The 17,540-nt window shown below is 40.3% G+C and overlaps 1 protein-coding gene across 29 annotated transcripts in view; it reads right to left on the reverse strand.

Annotated features, from left to right (window-relative positions):
- The window catches only part of MPDZ (multiple PDZ domain crumbs cell polarity complex component), a 99,681-nt gene extending 90,531 nt beyond the window's left edge, over positions 1 to 9,150 (reverse strand). For 24 of the 29 annotated variants that reach the window (XM_074569009.1, XM_074569008.1, XM_074569004.1 and 21 more), the window contains exons 1-2: positions 9,012 to 9,150; positions 570 to 645 (exon numbers count right to left, since the gene is read on the reverse strand). In XM_074569009.1, coding sequence (XP_074425110.1) covers positions 570 to 585 — 16 coding nt within the window. In that variant the 5' untranslated portion in view covers positions 586 to 645; positions 9,012 to 9,150. Of the gene's footprint in view, positions 1 to 569; positions 646 to 8,901 lie in introns of all 29 variants that reach the window. The other 5 variants (XM_074569013.1, XM_074569000.1, XM_074569014.1 and 2 more) reach the window with 2 other exon arrangements.
- Positions 9,151 to 17,540: the final 8,390 nt, after the last annotated feature.

Genomic DNA, 17,540 nt, shown 5'->3' on the forward strand with positions numbered 1-17,540 from the left:
CAGTTCAGAAACAGCCACATACAAGCAGGTAAAAGGTTTAAATGTGTCCCTTTCTACTGTTTAAACTACAGAGGACTTGAATGGCTCAGTTCTGAACAAAAATCCCAGCCCAAACTTGTCTAATGAATCAGGAAGTCAGAGGCAGAGCACAAAATAGAAGCCAACAAAAATTACATTTTTATCCACCAAGAACTGGGTTACAAACATGAAAGAGCCTTCATTAAAATTCAGTTACAGGAACTGTGGCTACAGACTACTGTAAATAAGTAGTGACAAAAATAGCCATAATAGAAAACATTTTTCTTTTTCAAACAAACTTTTTTATTTCTAGTAAAGATTAAAACAATGAAATTAAGACAACAAGCTAAAAATTAAATAAATTAAACAAATGATGTTACACCTTTTGTTTTCAAATACAAATTACAAAACCCCAAATGCATCATGTATTTCTAAGCACAGTAGACATTTATTACAAAACCTCCCTCAGCAGTATATACCAATGTCCTAAATCTATCATGCACACTTGATTTGGCCACAAAAATATAGTGATACAAATAAAAAAAGATTACCAATTGTTTCCAACATGTTTTCTGCTTCTCAGCTTCTATTCCAATAATGGTAAGAGGCAGCAAATACAATATTTCCCTGAAAAATAACAGAAAGGCAGAAGGGTCACATTTATAGAAGTACTAAGATCTGAAGAAGAAAAAAGCCTGACTTCTGAAAACAGCCCCGCAAAATAATAATCCATAAAAACGCATCTCCCTTGGATAATTAAAATGACCTCAGAGGTGATGATATTCTGAGTCTCTTTGGAGCTTAAAACCTACCTGAAAATTGCTTTTAGAAATATACTTCATAATATTTTTGCATTTCCATATCAAAGCCGCTCTCTGCATACTGTTGCACAACATGTCCTGCATTGCTTTAATCAGAAGCTATGAATCATAGCTGTCACTGATACTTTACACAATTTCATTGCTTTCCTTTTCAGTGATTCATAAAAAAACATTCCCTGCGGGACCACTTTTCAAGCTCTATGTTGACAATTTCAGGTGCATGAATCATAGCACATTTTTTTAAAGTAACCTTTTAAAAAAAGAAAAGCAACGTAAGTCACAAAATCTTCATGGTACACAGACTTGCAGGATTCACACTACAGCCTCCACTATTAACGCCTACTGGAATTGACACTTAGCGCTGGAGGATGGCTGGGTTTTCACCAGCGCGGATTTCCAGGCAGGAAATTCTGTACTGAGAGGAAGAAATTCTGAAATGGCTTTGTATTTTCTTTTTTATTGCTTTTTGGGTTGTGTTTTTTGGGATTTTGTAGGATTTTGGTTTTGGGGTTTTTTTTGGCAACAGTGTCTCTGCTATTGCTCAGAAATCTGTAGTGATGAAATATGTCTGATGGAGATGGATAGCTGTGGAGAAACGAGGAGTTCAAATATCACTGAATGTGTATGAACTGAGCTGTGCATTTTATCATCTCATCTTTCACAATGGCACCTTTGTTTTCTTGATAATAGGAAAGCACTTCAGTATAGCATCGTGACTTGAATCTAGTGAGCCTACCAATATACAGAGAGCTGTGATCTCTAAGCACTCCAGAAAAATGATTTTTTTTCTTGAAATTTTGGAGAAAAATAGGGAAGGAATGGTGTGGTTAGAACTCCGGGTAAAACAGCCTAACTAAAATTCAACGGGACCATTAGTTACAGAACCTGAGCAGGACAAGCCTGAATCAATCCTCACAATAAAAGCAAGAAAACAGCCATTAACATAGATTCACTTAGGAGGAACGCAAGCCAGGACAAACATTCTGACAAGCCTATATTATTTGCAGTTTATGCAGAAAATCCAAATCAAGTGAGTTTTAAACGGTTTCAAGCTTTATCACCAAGACCTCCCTATTTTCGATATGCCTAAGGCTTCATATCAGTTTATTTTATTGCATTTGAATTTGCCAGTACATTGATACAGAAACACTGATTATCCTGTTTAGGACAATGTACCACTTAGGGACAGACATTCAAATCCCTTGAATCTGACTTTATCAAAGTACCCTTATTCCATGAGCCAAATTACGCATATCAGTAATAAACAAAAACAAGCCGTTATGAATTTGTTTTCTCATTGGCAAGGCAAATTGCCGTACATGATTACCAGATATGAAAACTAAACCAAGTATCTTGGGCTTTCACCTTGTCACTGCAAAACCAAGACAAAAAAAATATATCTATTTTACATGGGAAGGGCTGGATGAGATTATTTAAACGTTATGAAGGAAGGTAGCTTCCCCAAACCTTAACCACTCATAGCTTTTCCTTCTAGATTAACAAACTACTATCATGTCCGCTATTCAGAACATCTGTTTACAAATAGAGGCATTTATGTCATGTTCACAGGTGGTTTTTCTCAGTGGCAATGCCAACCAAAGCACTTCTTTCCCATTTCACCATTCCAGTTCTTCCTCTGCAGCTACTCTTCGGGATGTGTTGTGAATGCAACAGATAACTGTGTGAAAAAAACATGTGGAGTATTTTTCAGCCATCTCAGTGCCATGATCCTGTTTACCACAGCACTATATGCACAAGCATCATATGTACAACTCTCAGCTTCCAAGGAAACTGATGGGGAAAAACAGAGGGTTACTGTTCTTCTGCTTTAGCTCCCTGAGAAGAGATGCAGCTGTAAAATGTCCTTATCTCTTGGAGTAGCTGGATATTGCTTTATATTATGATTCAGCTTGCCTAAAATCTAGTTCCGGGTGTACTGTGAAAGGCATGTTTTACAAGTGACAGAATGGACAAGGTCACCACTGTGTTCATGCAATCCCAGAGGTATGAGCTCTGATGATTTATAATGGAAGCTTTCTAAAAGCAGACACCAATCCTAAACATACTCTGCTCTATAGATGGAGATGATCCTATCTAATTTGCAATAAAAAGAAGTCCTTAGCTCTGCTGAGACACTCATACTTCCTATTTACTTCATGCTTTAGAAGTAGGAATACTGCCCCAGAGCTATCTTAACATCAGCAAATCCATCTTTAACTCTCAGTTTAATTCTCCTTATTTTGTGTTTATATTAGCAGAGAATCCCTCCTTAGCTGACCAGCTTAATGCTTTTGTCGATTGCAGCACTAAGCGGGAGCAAGACCGAAACTGCCATCAGGATGTTTTCCTTCAGGACACTTCCTCTGACGCAGAAGCAATGCGTTGAGGGACACCAGCCTCTCTACATGTCACAGTCCAAGATGACCCGTTTGCTCTGCCCGCACTCTGAAATGGCGAAGAGCCACATGACTGTGCTCCTGCTGTGCCACATCCATGCTAACAAGTGGGATCTGTCAGCACCAGCTTAGTGCCGCATTAACATCACCAAAGTACAGGGGAAGCAAGCAACATCTGCCCAAAATGCACCACAGAGACATATTCATAACGACCACCACCCACTACAGCTGCAGCTCCTGGCTTTTAAACCAGCTTGCTTCTAGGTAGTTTAACAATAATGTGCTGGGGAGAAGTATGGAGGCATGCATGATTATTTCTTGAAAGACGTTAAGTCTATGATTTGCTATAGTGAGTATTTTTATAATGCCACCCCAGACTTCCAGATGCACAAATGAGTTTAGTTCTGACTCTCTTAATTTTGCATACTCCTGGCAGTCTGTATCACAGGAGTCTGAAGTCAAAACCAGCTCTTCTACACACGATACAAATACTGCTCATGCCTCAAAGAGCTTATTAGCTTAGCTGAAAGTAGATTTAACTATTTTTGTATTTCAGTGCTAAAGTTCATTAATCTCTTCGCAATAATAAGAACACAGACCAACTGAGTTAGACTGTTTTATTGGCAACTTGAAGAAACACTGTTAAATGAACAGCAAGTTAAACTCACTTTCAAGTTTTTAAAGGCACAAGTACCTGAAAGATGTGCCTTTAGAAGAAAAGAAAAGAAAAGAAAAGAAAAGAAAAGAAAAGAAAAGAAAAGAAAAGAAAAGAAAAGAAAAGAAAAGAAAAGAAAAGAAAAGAAAAGAAAAGAAAAGAAAAGAAAAGAAAAGAAAAGAAAAGAAAAGAAAAGAAAAGAAAAGAAAAGAAAAGAAAAGAAAAGAAAAGAAAAGAAAAGAAAAGAAAAGAAAAGAAAAGAAAAGAAAAATATCTTTATTTTTCCTCCTGTTTTATAACAGGAAAGTAGAAAACACAAGCAATTTTAGACAGGTACATCATGAGAAATATGCCATCTTCTACTAAGCATGCACAAAAGTTGAAAATGATGCCTTTCAAACTTGCATTTCTGAAACTTGATTCTTCCCATGCTAACATACAAAAATGTGTTATATACATATTTATCCACTCTTTATGCTGCCCTTCTATAGGGTCAGTTGCCAGAGAACAGTTGGCGTGCTGCAGCTCTGGTTTCTTTGTGCCCACTCCTAAAACACTAAAATCCACAGGTGTCAGAATTTTAAAAAACAGACATGAAATTTATGTTGATCACTTCCTTTCCACTGCAACCGCACATGCCACTCATCAGCTGAACAGCCAAAACACCCATGAAAAGGGAAAGATGACTCACTTCCAATGACTACTCTTTCACACCTGATCATGTAGTTCCCACAAGGAAACTGACTCTTTTTCATTGATGGATACTCCATCTACTATTTCACAAAGCCATTTCAGATAATACCCTGGAAACTAATGCGGATAGCACTGGATTAGCAAACATGCAATGCCAAAGATAGAAAACACAGTAATAGGCTTTGCCCTGCAGCTCCTGCATTACTTGAAGTGCTCTGAGGGTACAGAGGAAATGCCTATCTTAAGAGTGATCTCTAGGCCCAAACTTTGGCTAGGAGTTGCTTGAGATTAAAACTAAATCTGTTTCAATTAAACAGCATGGCAATCACAACGTGCATTTTACAGCTGTTAAAAAGAGTATTTCAAAACTTCTAATCTGAATTTCAACACCTGGGCTTGGATTTGGCTGGGCTAGAGATATCCTTTTGTACTTGATTTTTTATCCTGTGCTGTTTCCCTCCCCTACTTTCTGGCTATCTCTCAAACAAGCATGTTGTGTTAGCAACATCTGGCACGAGCATGGAAACCAAAAGGCAGAGGAAACGGAAGACACTAATTACTGCTAAACTTTCTGCTTTCCCTGCAATTTCTAGGAGTTCTTCCATTTCACCCAGTTACCTCCCGCACGCTGGCTACCATCCCTGGGAAGAAAATTAAGGTGAGCCCCAGACTTCTCTGGGGGAGTCTTGTCAGCATAAAGGCAGCAGAAACCATTCACAGTAAGTTGAAAGATCTCATGCTTTTTTCTGTGCTCTTCCACTGGCACAAAGGCAATTTTACAGTTGCATACAGCACTGTCTAGGATTGCTACCAATATCACAAGGACTTAACAACTGTAGCCTGACTGGTATAGCCTTCACTACTCATAATGAAAGAGAGACACCTACTTGAGCACGCAGCAAAAAGGTGTGGAAGTAAATGCGGGAGAGAGCAGTGACTAACAGGGCAAGGAGGATAAACAAAAAGTGGAAAGGAAGAAAGAAGGGGAAAAAAGGCTAGCCTACCATTCTACTGACAGGACATAAGCTTGCCAAACTGACATCAGCCACTGGGTTTCATCAGCAAAGAGACCCTGGACTGCACACTTCTGGATGACCGAAGAGAGAACTGATTCAAATGAAGGATTTAATACAAGCAAAAGTAACATGCGCCTTTCCGCAAGGAACAAAGCAGACTTCCACTGACTACCTAAAATGTAACAGGCAAGCACAAGAAGCCTGAAATTTACATTTAAAAGCTATGCTAATGAAAATTGTTCTGCAACATTCAAAGCAGAAATAAAAAGGCAGTTCAGAAACTAACACACAGCCTATATTGACTATAAGCAGTTATGTTTGAAAAGTGACATTATTAGCCTCTTGAAATTTAACACAATGCTGAATGCATCAAAAACACGTAAAAAGATGACAGTGGTGGCTCTGTATGTTAGAGAAAAGTACTATGATAGAGCTGAACGCCATTATGTATTTTAAAATATGAAAATAGAATTTTGAACATTCAACTATTTTTAAGCTTCCGTACACATCACACTAATGTAGTAACGAAACTCACAATGCTTTTGGATTAACAAGCAATCTTTCTGCTGTGTTTAATTAATAATGTTCTGTAACACTGTAAGGAGGCCTACATGAGCGTAATATCCATTTTAGTTGATGTGCAAGTTATAATTGCAACTGGGAAATGGGCCTAAATTACACTTAATGCTTTCAGTTACTGCTAAACGTGGGTGATTCAAGAGTCATTTGTAAAGGGCACGGCAAAAACAACAACGGAGTAGGGGAAATTATTCTGGTGGGATTTTGGGGTTAAGGAAACCAACAGGTCATTTGTTTACCAAAAAAGAGATCTTGAAGTAACTATTTAAAATTGAGATTAACTGAAATCACTTTCTTTTAACTCTTGAAATACAGTATTACCTTCGGAAACTGAAAATCAACTTTTTAGTATATGCAGAATATATGCAACACTACCTATGTAGAATTGATGTATGAAACCCAGGCATGGTTAATACTGCCTCTTTATGTTTTCAGCATAGGCAATTGATTACCATATTCATTAAACTCAGTTAAACATGATGAAATATATTTCCTACAACAGTTGCACTTCTTAATATATACTGGATGTTTCACAGAGGTGACAACAGCATACATAAATGAATAAATAAGAAGCCCCACCGAATAGTTGCCAGTAAGCTTCAACAAACAGTCGCCATTGTCCTTACAAACTGAAAACACAAACTTCTCATTGTATATTGTGACAGTAACAGGTGAGTAATGCAGAAAATCATTACAGCATGTAACAAGACTACTGTGTGTCTCAGATGCAAGGACAGGGTCTGAAAAGCCCACAAAAGAAATCCTCCAATACTGCCTAGGCAAAAGTGGTGTATTTATATATTGACTTGTTGGGAATGCCAACAGTGAAGCAAAACTGTCCCTACCAATGATGACACAGTAAACTGCCAACATGGCATTGTATTGGCTTAAGCTGCTTCAGCAGGGTGCTCAAATATAAAGCCAATTAGAAAATTTACTGGATACACTCCACAGAAATTTAAATTTTCTTACACAAAGCATGGACCAGATGATTTAAAAGGTCTTTATAAGGGCTCTCAATAGACTGATTAAAGTGTTATCTATTAAAACAAAACCATTTACAGTAATCTGCGCAACTGAGGAGTTGTATGGCACTCCTCTCTGAAGAATCCACAGACACAGAGCCAGACAGAATATAAAGATCATCCATTAGTATGTTAAGTAGTGCAGCTCTCATTTCGCTAGTGCTGATACTGATCTAACTTTCCTAGTGCACTTTTGTGCGAGGAGGGGGTGAAATGTATCCAGTTCCTGATGAAAAAGCTCCTTGAAACCAGAAAGGAAACCATTAGAAACACCAGTGCTAATAAGTAACTGTTACATGCATGTTAGTGTTAAAAAGTTATACTAACAATGGATAACAATTTTGAAAAGAAAAAAAATAATGTGATTCCTCTGTTATAAAAAATGTTGCTAGTTAAGGTGGGTATGTCCTTAGATATTCTCATTCTGCATTCTTTTCTTCTAATGTTACATTACTTTCCATTTCCACAGAAGCATCAAATAACATTTCCCAAAAATATTCTGCCACTTTCCCCTTTTCCAGTTTAGATTCTTCCCTCCCAACGAGTTGCTGTTATCTTCGAAAATGCAGTGCTTATATGGAAACCACAAGGCATTACACAACAGACTTCTGCAGCGGCAAAATTCAGAGCCTTCAGCTTGATTATGGTAAATCACTGCTCTGCTCCGGCAAAAGAATCCTGATGCCCTTTCTGGTACCAATGCCAGTAAGGACGTTTTCTGTTCAACAGCTTATACTAAGAAAATCTTCTGCATATGTTAAGAAGCAAAAATATAAAGGGATGAGGCAGTGTTTATATAAGCGAAAGGGGGGAAAAAAAAATAATACAACACTCTTCAGTCAAGTGGCAAATCAAATCTGTTAAATGTGGAACACGGAGTTCAAATGAACGGCTTTTTTGAGAGTTCTGATTATTTTTTTTTTTTACTTTCTTTCTTCCTATTCCTCTTCCCAGTAACGTAGGGGGTTACTGGCAGCACGGGGGAGGGAGGGGGGCCCACCACAGGAGATAAAAAACACCCCAAAACGCAGACCCTTTCCTTTGCACAACCAGACCCACCGCAAGGGGTGCCTCCGCTCCCACCCTGCCAAAACGCTCACGTTTAAATGCAGAAGTCGGGGCGGGGCGTAGCGGGGCGGGGGGGGAAGGAGGGATGCAACAGAGACACGGCGGGGTTCGGACCTGCGACGAGCCCCAACGCCGGCCCAGCAACAGGTACCGGCACCCGCCGCTCCGCCCGCCGCCGTCTCGCCCGGGCCTCTGAGCCGCCCTCGGCTCCCACCGAGTCTCAGCGCCCCCGATCGCAAGCCCTGGGCCGCTACCCCCCTCCCCCCGCGCCCCCCATCCGCGGGCCGCAGCCGCCCGCAGGTGAGGAGCCCTCCCCCGGCATGACAGGCTGCCACTGGGGTTAGAAGCAGCCGGAGGAGGCTCGGCTTTTGTTTACGTGCGGACGGCTCCCCGCCAGGCCGCCCCAGCCCCGCCGCCCACCCGCCGCAGGCCGGAGCCGCGGCCCGGCCCCCAGCGCCGCTCCCCGCCGCCGGCTACGGCCCGGCCTGGGTCGGGGCGGGGGGGCAGCAACAGGCTGAGCCCCACCTCCCCCCGCGGCTCCACAGCCTCTCTCTCCTCCTCCAACCCACCCCCAAGCAAAACCCGCGGATCAACCGAACAATAATAAATAAAACTTCGCGAGGTAAATACGTTTTAAAAGGCCGCTCGAAACTCCAGCGACACGGCGGGCCCCTCCCCGCAGGACGACGCAGGCGGGCTTCCACCTCCCTCGCCCCCCCGCTCCTCGGCGCCCCGCTTACCCTGGCGGCTCGGCGGGCCCCGCGGCCCGGCCCCACTCTCCGCCTTCGCCCTTCCCGCCCCCAAGTAACAGCGCCCGGCCGCGCCGCGGGGGGAGCGCGCTCAGGCACGCCCCGCCGGCCTGAAACCTAATCCTGCCCCGCCGCCCCCCCCCGACCCGGGCCCGGCCCGGCCCCCCGCCTCCGCCGGCGGGTCTCCGGGCGCGGCGACCGCTGGCGTGGCTGGGGCGGTGGCCGAGCGGGATTGCAGCCCCTTCCCCGGGAACCAAGGGGGTCCGGGGGACACGTTTGAGGGGTCCCCCCCCCCCCGGCGTGCCGCGTCGCAGCCCTTCCAGCAAAGCCCTTCTCATCCCGTCGGCGGCAGACGGGGCTGAGCGGGGCTGACACCGCGGGGCTGGCCCTTCTTGCTGCCCCGGTGGCCAGCGGGGGCCCTTTCTGTTTCAACTGGCTGAGCCTGAGCTGGAACGGAGGCAAATGGGAGACGTTAGGAAATGTTTACAAACAAAAACACAAAACCCAACAAACAACCCTTGATGAAGTCGGACAAATGATGACTAAGGTCATAGCGCTACTGCAGGGATGTTTTTCCCTCTAAGCAACCTCTGGTTAGCTTCTGAGCTAAGAGGATGCTGTGTACCTTTCATGTACGTATGTACATCGTAGGAATAAAGCACGTAGTGCAGGAGTGTTTGCAATGACCACCAAAAAAAAAAAAAAAAAAAAAAAAAGAAAAAGTAAGTTCTGCAAAGGAGTGGATTTTGCTGTTTGTTAACTTTGCTTCACCCAGCAGGAATGCCAGGAGATAACCCATTGTGGCAGATTTTTTGTCCCACGAGCAATTTAAAGAAAGTTACTGTTCCGGAGAAAGAATGGAATACTGTCATTATTTATGTAAGAGGGGATCAATAAATGCAATCCTGGTACAAACACCTTCACAAGCAGAATATTTATCATGTAAACTTTAAGAAACACAGCTCTTTGTACATTGCATGGATTTTATTTTTTTTTCAATTTGGAAGATTAAATTCTAAAAAAACTTGACCCTCCAAACAATATTTTTCTTGCTTAGTATGGTTGGCGGATTGAAGAGCTCCAGATGATAAGCTACCTTTTCCTCTGCTGTGCGTTAAAATATGCCTGTCATTACACCTGTTTAACAGTCATTCTTCCACTTCTTGACTAAGAAAAATTGATTTTCATTATTTTATTCACAGATTACGTTCTTTGATCCAGCATGTGCTGGGGAGTATATTGCTTTTTTTAAAATCAAATATAGAGGGTTTGTTTGCTAGAGGTAGGACATTGAATGCTCCATAAACTGTCCCACGGGCTTTCTGTGTTACGTGAGCCTTTATTGAAGCCGGAATGAAAACTTAAAGAATAAGGTACAATTTGTTTGCATGTGTAATTGTTCAATAAATAAGCCACAGTAAATAACTGCAAAATCAGACTGCTATTGTTATTTTTTCTGTTGCTCAGGCTTTACCATGGCATCCCACTAAAATAAAATACAGTGATTCTAGTAAGTTTATTTGGAGCTAACAACAAATCAAAATGAGGTGCAATGGCACTTTACTCCAGATGTATAACATCAGTTGTGCAATAGTTCTTCCTGGTGCAATTTGTGTTTTTATGGGATATACCTTTCAGATAATTTTTTAACATGCAAACTGCTATTCTCAAGTAGAACTGCGTTTTCAATTATATTCAGATTTTGTCAAGTCCCTTGAAGTAGATATTAAGTAAATTATACCTACGGAAGTTCAAAACATGATGCTACCTTAGGCCTTGCCTGTATTAAAAATATTTGCATGGGTGTAATTATGCTAGTATAGCTGTACCCACAAACCTAGCCCGCTCGGGAAACATGCAACACATCTGTAAGAGGAATTTGCATCACAGTAACATAATGAGCTGTCATGTACGGAAGCTGATGAAGAGTCACGCAGACACAGTTCTAGCAAACAGCGAAGGAAACCATTAGGGGCTGGAGTACGCTAGTGGTTTTGTGGATATACACGCTAATAGCTTTAGAAAAGTAACTAGAAAGACATCAGCAATTTGTATTTACTCATGTCTTCTTTTTGCAAGAAGTGTTATAAAGTAGGACAAAAAGATAGCCATTTCACTGATTCCACAATGAGGAAACCATGTTACCTCTCTAGTCCTTTCCCAGGAAAAGAGGGTCTCCAAGTATTAATGATTCCCCGGGGTGGGTTAGGTGATGTACTGTGACATACAATGTTTAAATTACAGCTTCGTTAGTGTAAGTACTGAGGCCATTAATGTAATTTTGAGAGATGCTGTCCTTAAAATGTAAGGACAGAGAATCTATTTTATATTTCACGACTAAATGTGTTTACAAACTAAAAAAATAATGGATATATCTACATACGTGCATCCACATGATTTTAAATTAAAACTGCAAGCAGTTTTTTAAAACATAAGCTTTCTACAAAACACCATTGCAACCACAAAATCCATAATATAATGTTCTGTCAGAAAGGACTCTTAAGAAGATGAAAGGGAACTAAAAAAAAAAACATTTTATCTTCTCAAGTATTAATCTCCAGTAACATTTTATTTCTCAGGCCAATTTATAATATACTCATGGTAGAAGTATCAATATTGGATGAGATGTCTGCCTTCCTGATTTACTTACTGCTGGTGAAATAGCAGAGATTAATATTAATGAGCTACTGCTTAGATTTATTAGAAAACATGAAGGAGAAGTAGACTCAGAAAAGCAGTCGTTACAAAAATAACAGGAGCACCAAAAACAAGGCTATGTGTCCCTTAAATCATTCATCAGGCAACTGTTGGGAATGCAGTCTTTTAAAATAGTAAGGGGAACAGGATCTAGCAAATTAAATGAGAGCGAGAGTCTGATCCTGCTGTATCTGAGTCGCAAACATTGACCTCACTGTGAGAACGATATTGCCTATGAAACATGTTTGACAACATTTATGGCACAAGTCAAATTATTTCCTAACAAAAAAGATGCATTCACAACAGTAATTGTTTAGTTTCATCACTCTGGATATAACATTTTGGCATGGGCATTGGTATTGCATGCCCCACTGCCGAATGGGTAGAATATATATTTAGAGACCTAGAAGAATTCTGAAAGACTCAGAAATATTTATGTATTTTATATTTATGCTTGAAAATTTCCATTGCAGAACTTAGAATAAAGCATAAAAAGAGACCAATAAACCCTTTTCATAAGCACTACCTTAATTAAAAATTGAACACATTTCTGCTTTTATAACCTTACTCTTCAATATTACAGCATCATTTTGTTAATGTATATTCATGCGTCTTTATGCATACGTAGACACAGTATTACACTTTTCAGCAGAGCTCTTACTCAAATTTTAGGTTAAACACAACTAATAACAATCTTCCTTGTTGAAAAATGGTAATAATTACTATAGACCAATTTTTTTTTTCCCCAGATGTGTAAACATCAATTGCATTAAGTGGAATTAAACTGTAGGAAAACAATCTGAGATCAAAGGTAACTATGATCCTAATTGCTATAGCTACTAATCTAAATGTATTAAGCATGTGGTTATGCATTCTGTCCTTATCTATCCAAATAAGGCTGGATCGCCATTTTTCTTCTTTTTCATCAAGTTCTTTAGAATACAATACTTTTGAACTACAATTTCTAGAAGTTATACTAGCAGAAGCATACAGTCAAATTAAATATAACACTCTTCTCCTCCATCACCTCAACATACAAGTTATGCTTCGAAAGTCAGATGGCAAGAAGTAGCTATGCAGTTGGAGGTAACACCATGTATGTTGTTATGCAGAGTTAAAATTAGGAACTTTCTCTTAACTTTGGTGCTTGGAATTAATTCAATTTTTGGATTATTATGCTGGCAAGTACAGAATATTAGTTTCACTTACTGGAGCATACATGTTGGCAAGAATGGTGCATAGATTTACATTTTAAAGGTTTTTAGGGAAATAGTCTACCCTGGGGACATACTTCATAACTGTTATTATTGCTATTGGAGGTTACACATGTGCGTAGAAGAGAAAGTATGCCCCGTAAGGTAAAACAGAGTAAAAAAAATCATAAAAGGTATGTTAATTATTTATAACTACAAAACAAAATACTTGAAATGATGGCAAATTAAAAGGGCATTTATTTACACACAAACAGGATTGCTTAAAACCACAGGCCTTGCCCATAGCAGAGAAGTGAAGCCAAATAAATGACAAAGCATATTAACCTTATCATAGATTTTTCAGACACATAATGCCTACAAGGAGAGTCTGGTTTCGTCAGATTAAGGCTTTTTTTTTTTTTTTCAAATGTTGTGTTTTGCCAAAGGTGGTCATATATTTGACAGACCCTACTCTCAGAAAATCTAATTTAAAGGCTTTTTTCTCAAGTGCCTCAAGGGGCACAGTCCAGAGCAACATGTGATCTGGAGTACTTGTCAATGCAACAGTTGTTCCAGTATTTGAAAAGACAAGACGGTATCTCTTTAATAAATTTTGTGTTAGAAAAATTGTTAGGTCCTACATAAGATTTCCTTGAGTTGTAAAATATTCAGAAGGGGAGGATCTGACCATAAGTTTGTATGCGACACATAACATATTAATGTTATGTATTGCACCTCTTCCTTATGTGTTGAGGTGTCAGAACAGCAATATAAATTTATCTGAAAAAATGCTATGTAATTAACCAGTGTTACAGCCAGTTAAGCTACAGTACGTTATGTGGGAGGGAGACATGTTTGTAGGAAGAAAAGGAAATATTTCTCTGGCAGGTTGATTTATTTTTAGAATAAATCCCCTTGAAGATGAATTGGTGAAACTAAGGTAAAGCAGAGCAGTATGTATAGATCAATTTGTCATATGGCTCTGCAGTTTATCACTATCCAAATAGTTTGTATTTTCCCCTGTATGCACTGTTTAGCTCATCAGTGTGCCTGAGATCCTGCCCTATACAGTGTATGACGCAGATTAACTGTAAGAGTACATGTAGCCTTCAATTCTTTGCTTCTGGTCCAAACTGTGAGATTGGAGAGGTGTTTTCTGTTTCAGTGGTTTTCGGAGCTAAAAGCTTAGGAAAAAATACAGCTCTGCCTTTGCAGTGTCGAGCCTTTTGTTCCCAGAAAGAGTCATGATATTACCCATTTTGGATAAACAGTTCCCTACCTATTGGACCATCAAAATGGCATCTCCCAGTGCCAGACAAGGACCAGCATCAGAGATGTAGTCTGTTTGAGAGGGGCAATGAAGACTTACAGATCGCTTTACCAAGTTGTGGTGTGTACAGAAAGACCTTGCAAACAACCCTCCTCCCTGACCTTCTGCAGATAATTTTCAAAAGGGGCTTCCACGTGGCTCCCTGTGATCTCCTTCAATTTTAAATTACGTGTAGAGAAGAGGCTGAAATGTACATCTGTGTCCTTCTTTCACCTTATTTATGATGTAGCCACACTTTGGTTTAGGACTAAAACTATTAGTATTACTAGTATTATTAACTACAGTAAATACCATTGGTAAGTAGTTGAGTTGAATATCTGATTATTACAGACTAGGAATTACCAAGACTGTTGATGTCAGTATGGAGATTTTGAGTCTAAAATCCAAACATGCCAAGTACATATCCCTCTGCCTAGGAACTTGAAAACTATGCATTCCTCATTCACATCAGCCCATTCATTTGTGGAGGGCAGGTGACATCTCCGAAGGGAATAGCTCTGATCTCTTGAAGAGGCTACCCAGAAAAAAAAAAAAAAAAGGCTTTATTAGCCATTATCCCTGTCATCCTATCAATGCTATTTTGTCTAGCAAGATCAGCACCTGTAAAAACAGGAAGCCGGGGCGGGGTGGCTGTTGATATTGAGAGTATCTCCTGTTCAGTGAGCTGGATGAAAGGAGGAAACTTCTGGTGCTTTGTGCTACAGACTAAGCCCAGATGTGAATGAGCATGTCTGTAACTGGACGAGTTTTTTAAGGTCTCAGTCAAGTTCACTGATGTAAAAATCTGCACAATTTGCCTGGTTTGGCGCTGGACTTGTTCTCCTCTGTGTGCACTTGGCTGCTACAAAGGAGTTCACTGTTCCTACACATCATCAAGAAAGTACCAAGAAAAACTGAAAAAACCCAGTGAGGAAAGAGGTTTGATCTGACTAAAAGACTTAAAAATGTTGGTATTTCTGAAATAAGCCCATTTATACAAGTATATGACAACTGAAAGGTCCATTTTACTTTATTCTTAAATAGGAATTCAGTACTAAGTGAAAATCACTTTAGCAAATGAAACTAATAATAAATTTGGTTTAACTGTACTCTCACCAACATTAAAAAAGCTATGTGAGAGCAGGAAGCTGATTCAGTAAGTCCCTTTTTTTGTGTTAAAATGCACTTTGGTTTAGGTCAGCTGCTTCTCTTATAGATAAGGGTTCCTCCTCACAGTGGTATTGCCATGAAGAGAGCTCTTAAAGAATTTGATATGAAATGTAAAAAATTTGTCCTTAGCTGCTCAGTAAGTGCCAGAAACGTCCATCATAAGTAAAAATAAAAATGATTATTCCATATAAAAAAACACAGCTGTAGTAAGCTGAACCCCTCGCAGCAGTAAAATGGTTGCCCATCTGTACTCACAACTTTGTATGAAGAAAACAGTTCATTTTCTAGCTAGATGGTGCTGCCACTGTCATTGGCTAAGTCTATGCTTTTTTTCTCTAACCTCTAAGGATTCATACAGTGTGCAGGGCACAGGACAAGATCTCAAGGCACTCATAAACTTCTAGTTTTCTGGCTTGAGCCAACATCAAGTCTACAACCAGCCAGAATTTCAAAATGTGTTATGCAAAGACAGACTCAGATGAGCTGCATTTTTTTTTCATCATATGGTTGCCTTTTAATTTGTGTTGCCAAGGGGACAAACCAAGAGGAAATGGATTTAACAACTGCAAAGTGATGAATTTTAAAGCTGCTGTTAATAATATTTGAACTCTGAATCTAATTTGTATGCAGCAGGAATGAAGAATAATAATGTCATTTCAGAAAATAAACAAAACCCAACTAAACAAAAATCACCCTTTCCCTCCCATGCTCTTCTTTCTTCTGTCTGTATCGTTTGAGAAATTGAGCTTTGAAAAACCGAACTCTAAATGCCTAGGCAGCTACAGAAACATGGGAAGGTAAAGGGCATAAAAATATTGAACCTATTGTATCTCATAACCCTGTATTACCTTAGCATACACAGACATTCTTGAACATGAGGAACGTCCAAAATGCACATCTGGTTTATAAAATGCTACTCTAACAGCAGAAAGGAGCTGCTGCAGACAGCAAGAGCGACATTTCTATGCCTCCCCAGACCCCACCCCTGGGTAGGGTATTTTTCAGTAGGAAAGACTTGACAAAAGAGACATGAGGGAAGCCAGCAGCAGGAGAAAAACCTATGCCGTTTTTTGGACTGCTCTTTGCCTAAACTATCTGTAACTAGTTGTATGCAAACTTAGACCGCTATTTTGCATACAACGCCCTGCACCGCAGCACAGAGCCCATCATCCCACTCATGTGGCTGCAAGCAGCCGTTCTCCTTCCCTCTTCCAGGTTACTGTCTGTGTTCTCCTCTTCTGGGACCTAATGCATGACAACTCGTGTGGATTTCTCTGCAAAAACATTGCTGGTGCCTTCAGACATTTGTACCTGCAAGGTCACACTCACTGCAGATGTCTTCTACAGATATTTTTTCTAATAATGTCACTGTCCATTCCTCTGTAGTGAAATAGATGTTGGACCTTGGTATTGAAACTATCCTCAGAAAAGTGGGAGAGAAACAGTTCTTACAGAATTTACTTAAGCTGGAGAGATCACAAAACCTTTCTCCAGACCTGTGTAGGTACCTAGAGGAGGCTACCAGTGTTGTTGCACCCAACACTCAGCCACATCAGCAGGCCTGCAGCCTGGGTCTTCACACCTAGAGATCTGTCAGCTTTATGCTTGTGACATTGAATTTACCTAGATGACTCTGTCTTTGTTTCCTGATATACTTTTGATCTACCCTCAGGTAAGCCCTGCTTGAATTCATAAACCCTTCATTTTTCTATCCAATTTTAAGAACTGTACCCAGACTTCTCTGTTAGAAGATACCTTCCTGCCCAGGTCCCACAATGACCACAGGGCATCTTGCTACTTCACCATCTTTGAGGAACTGAGATCCCTCTTGGAGGGGATTTAGACTCACAGTTCTTGCAAAAATAACCTAGACTGTCCTAGCTAATGGTATGCTGAATCGGACACAGTCACTGCATTTGACACCAAGACTATTCCATCTCACAGTCCTCATACATGGCATTATTGGCATTAAAAACACAAATCTTTAACCTAGCTCACTCCAGGAATGTCACAGTGGTGTCCTTGATCAAGAGAGCCCTCAGTGCAAAGAAAGGGAGGAATGAAAATTGAATCAGGGTCCACTACACTCCAGGTGGAGAGTCTGCCCACAGAACTATTCTGTGTATATGTGGACATCTCTACTCCATATTA

Source organism: Larus michahellis, chromosome Z (assembly GCF_964199755.1).
Source record: "Larus michahellis chromosome Z, bLarMic1.1, whole genome shotgun sequence".
Classification (NCBI taxonomy): domain Eukaryota; kingdom Metazoa; phylum Chordata; class Aves; order Charadriiformes; family Laridae; genus Larus; species Larus michahellis.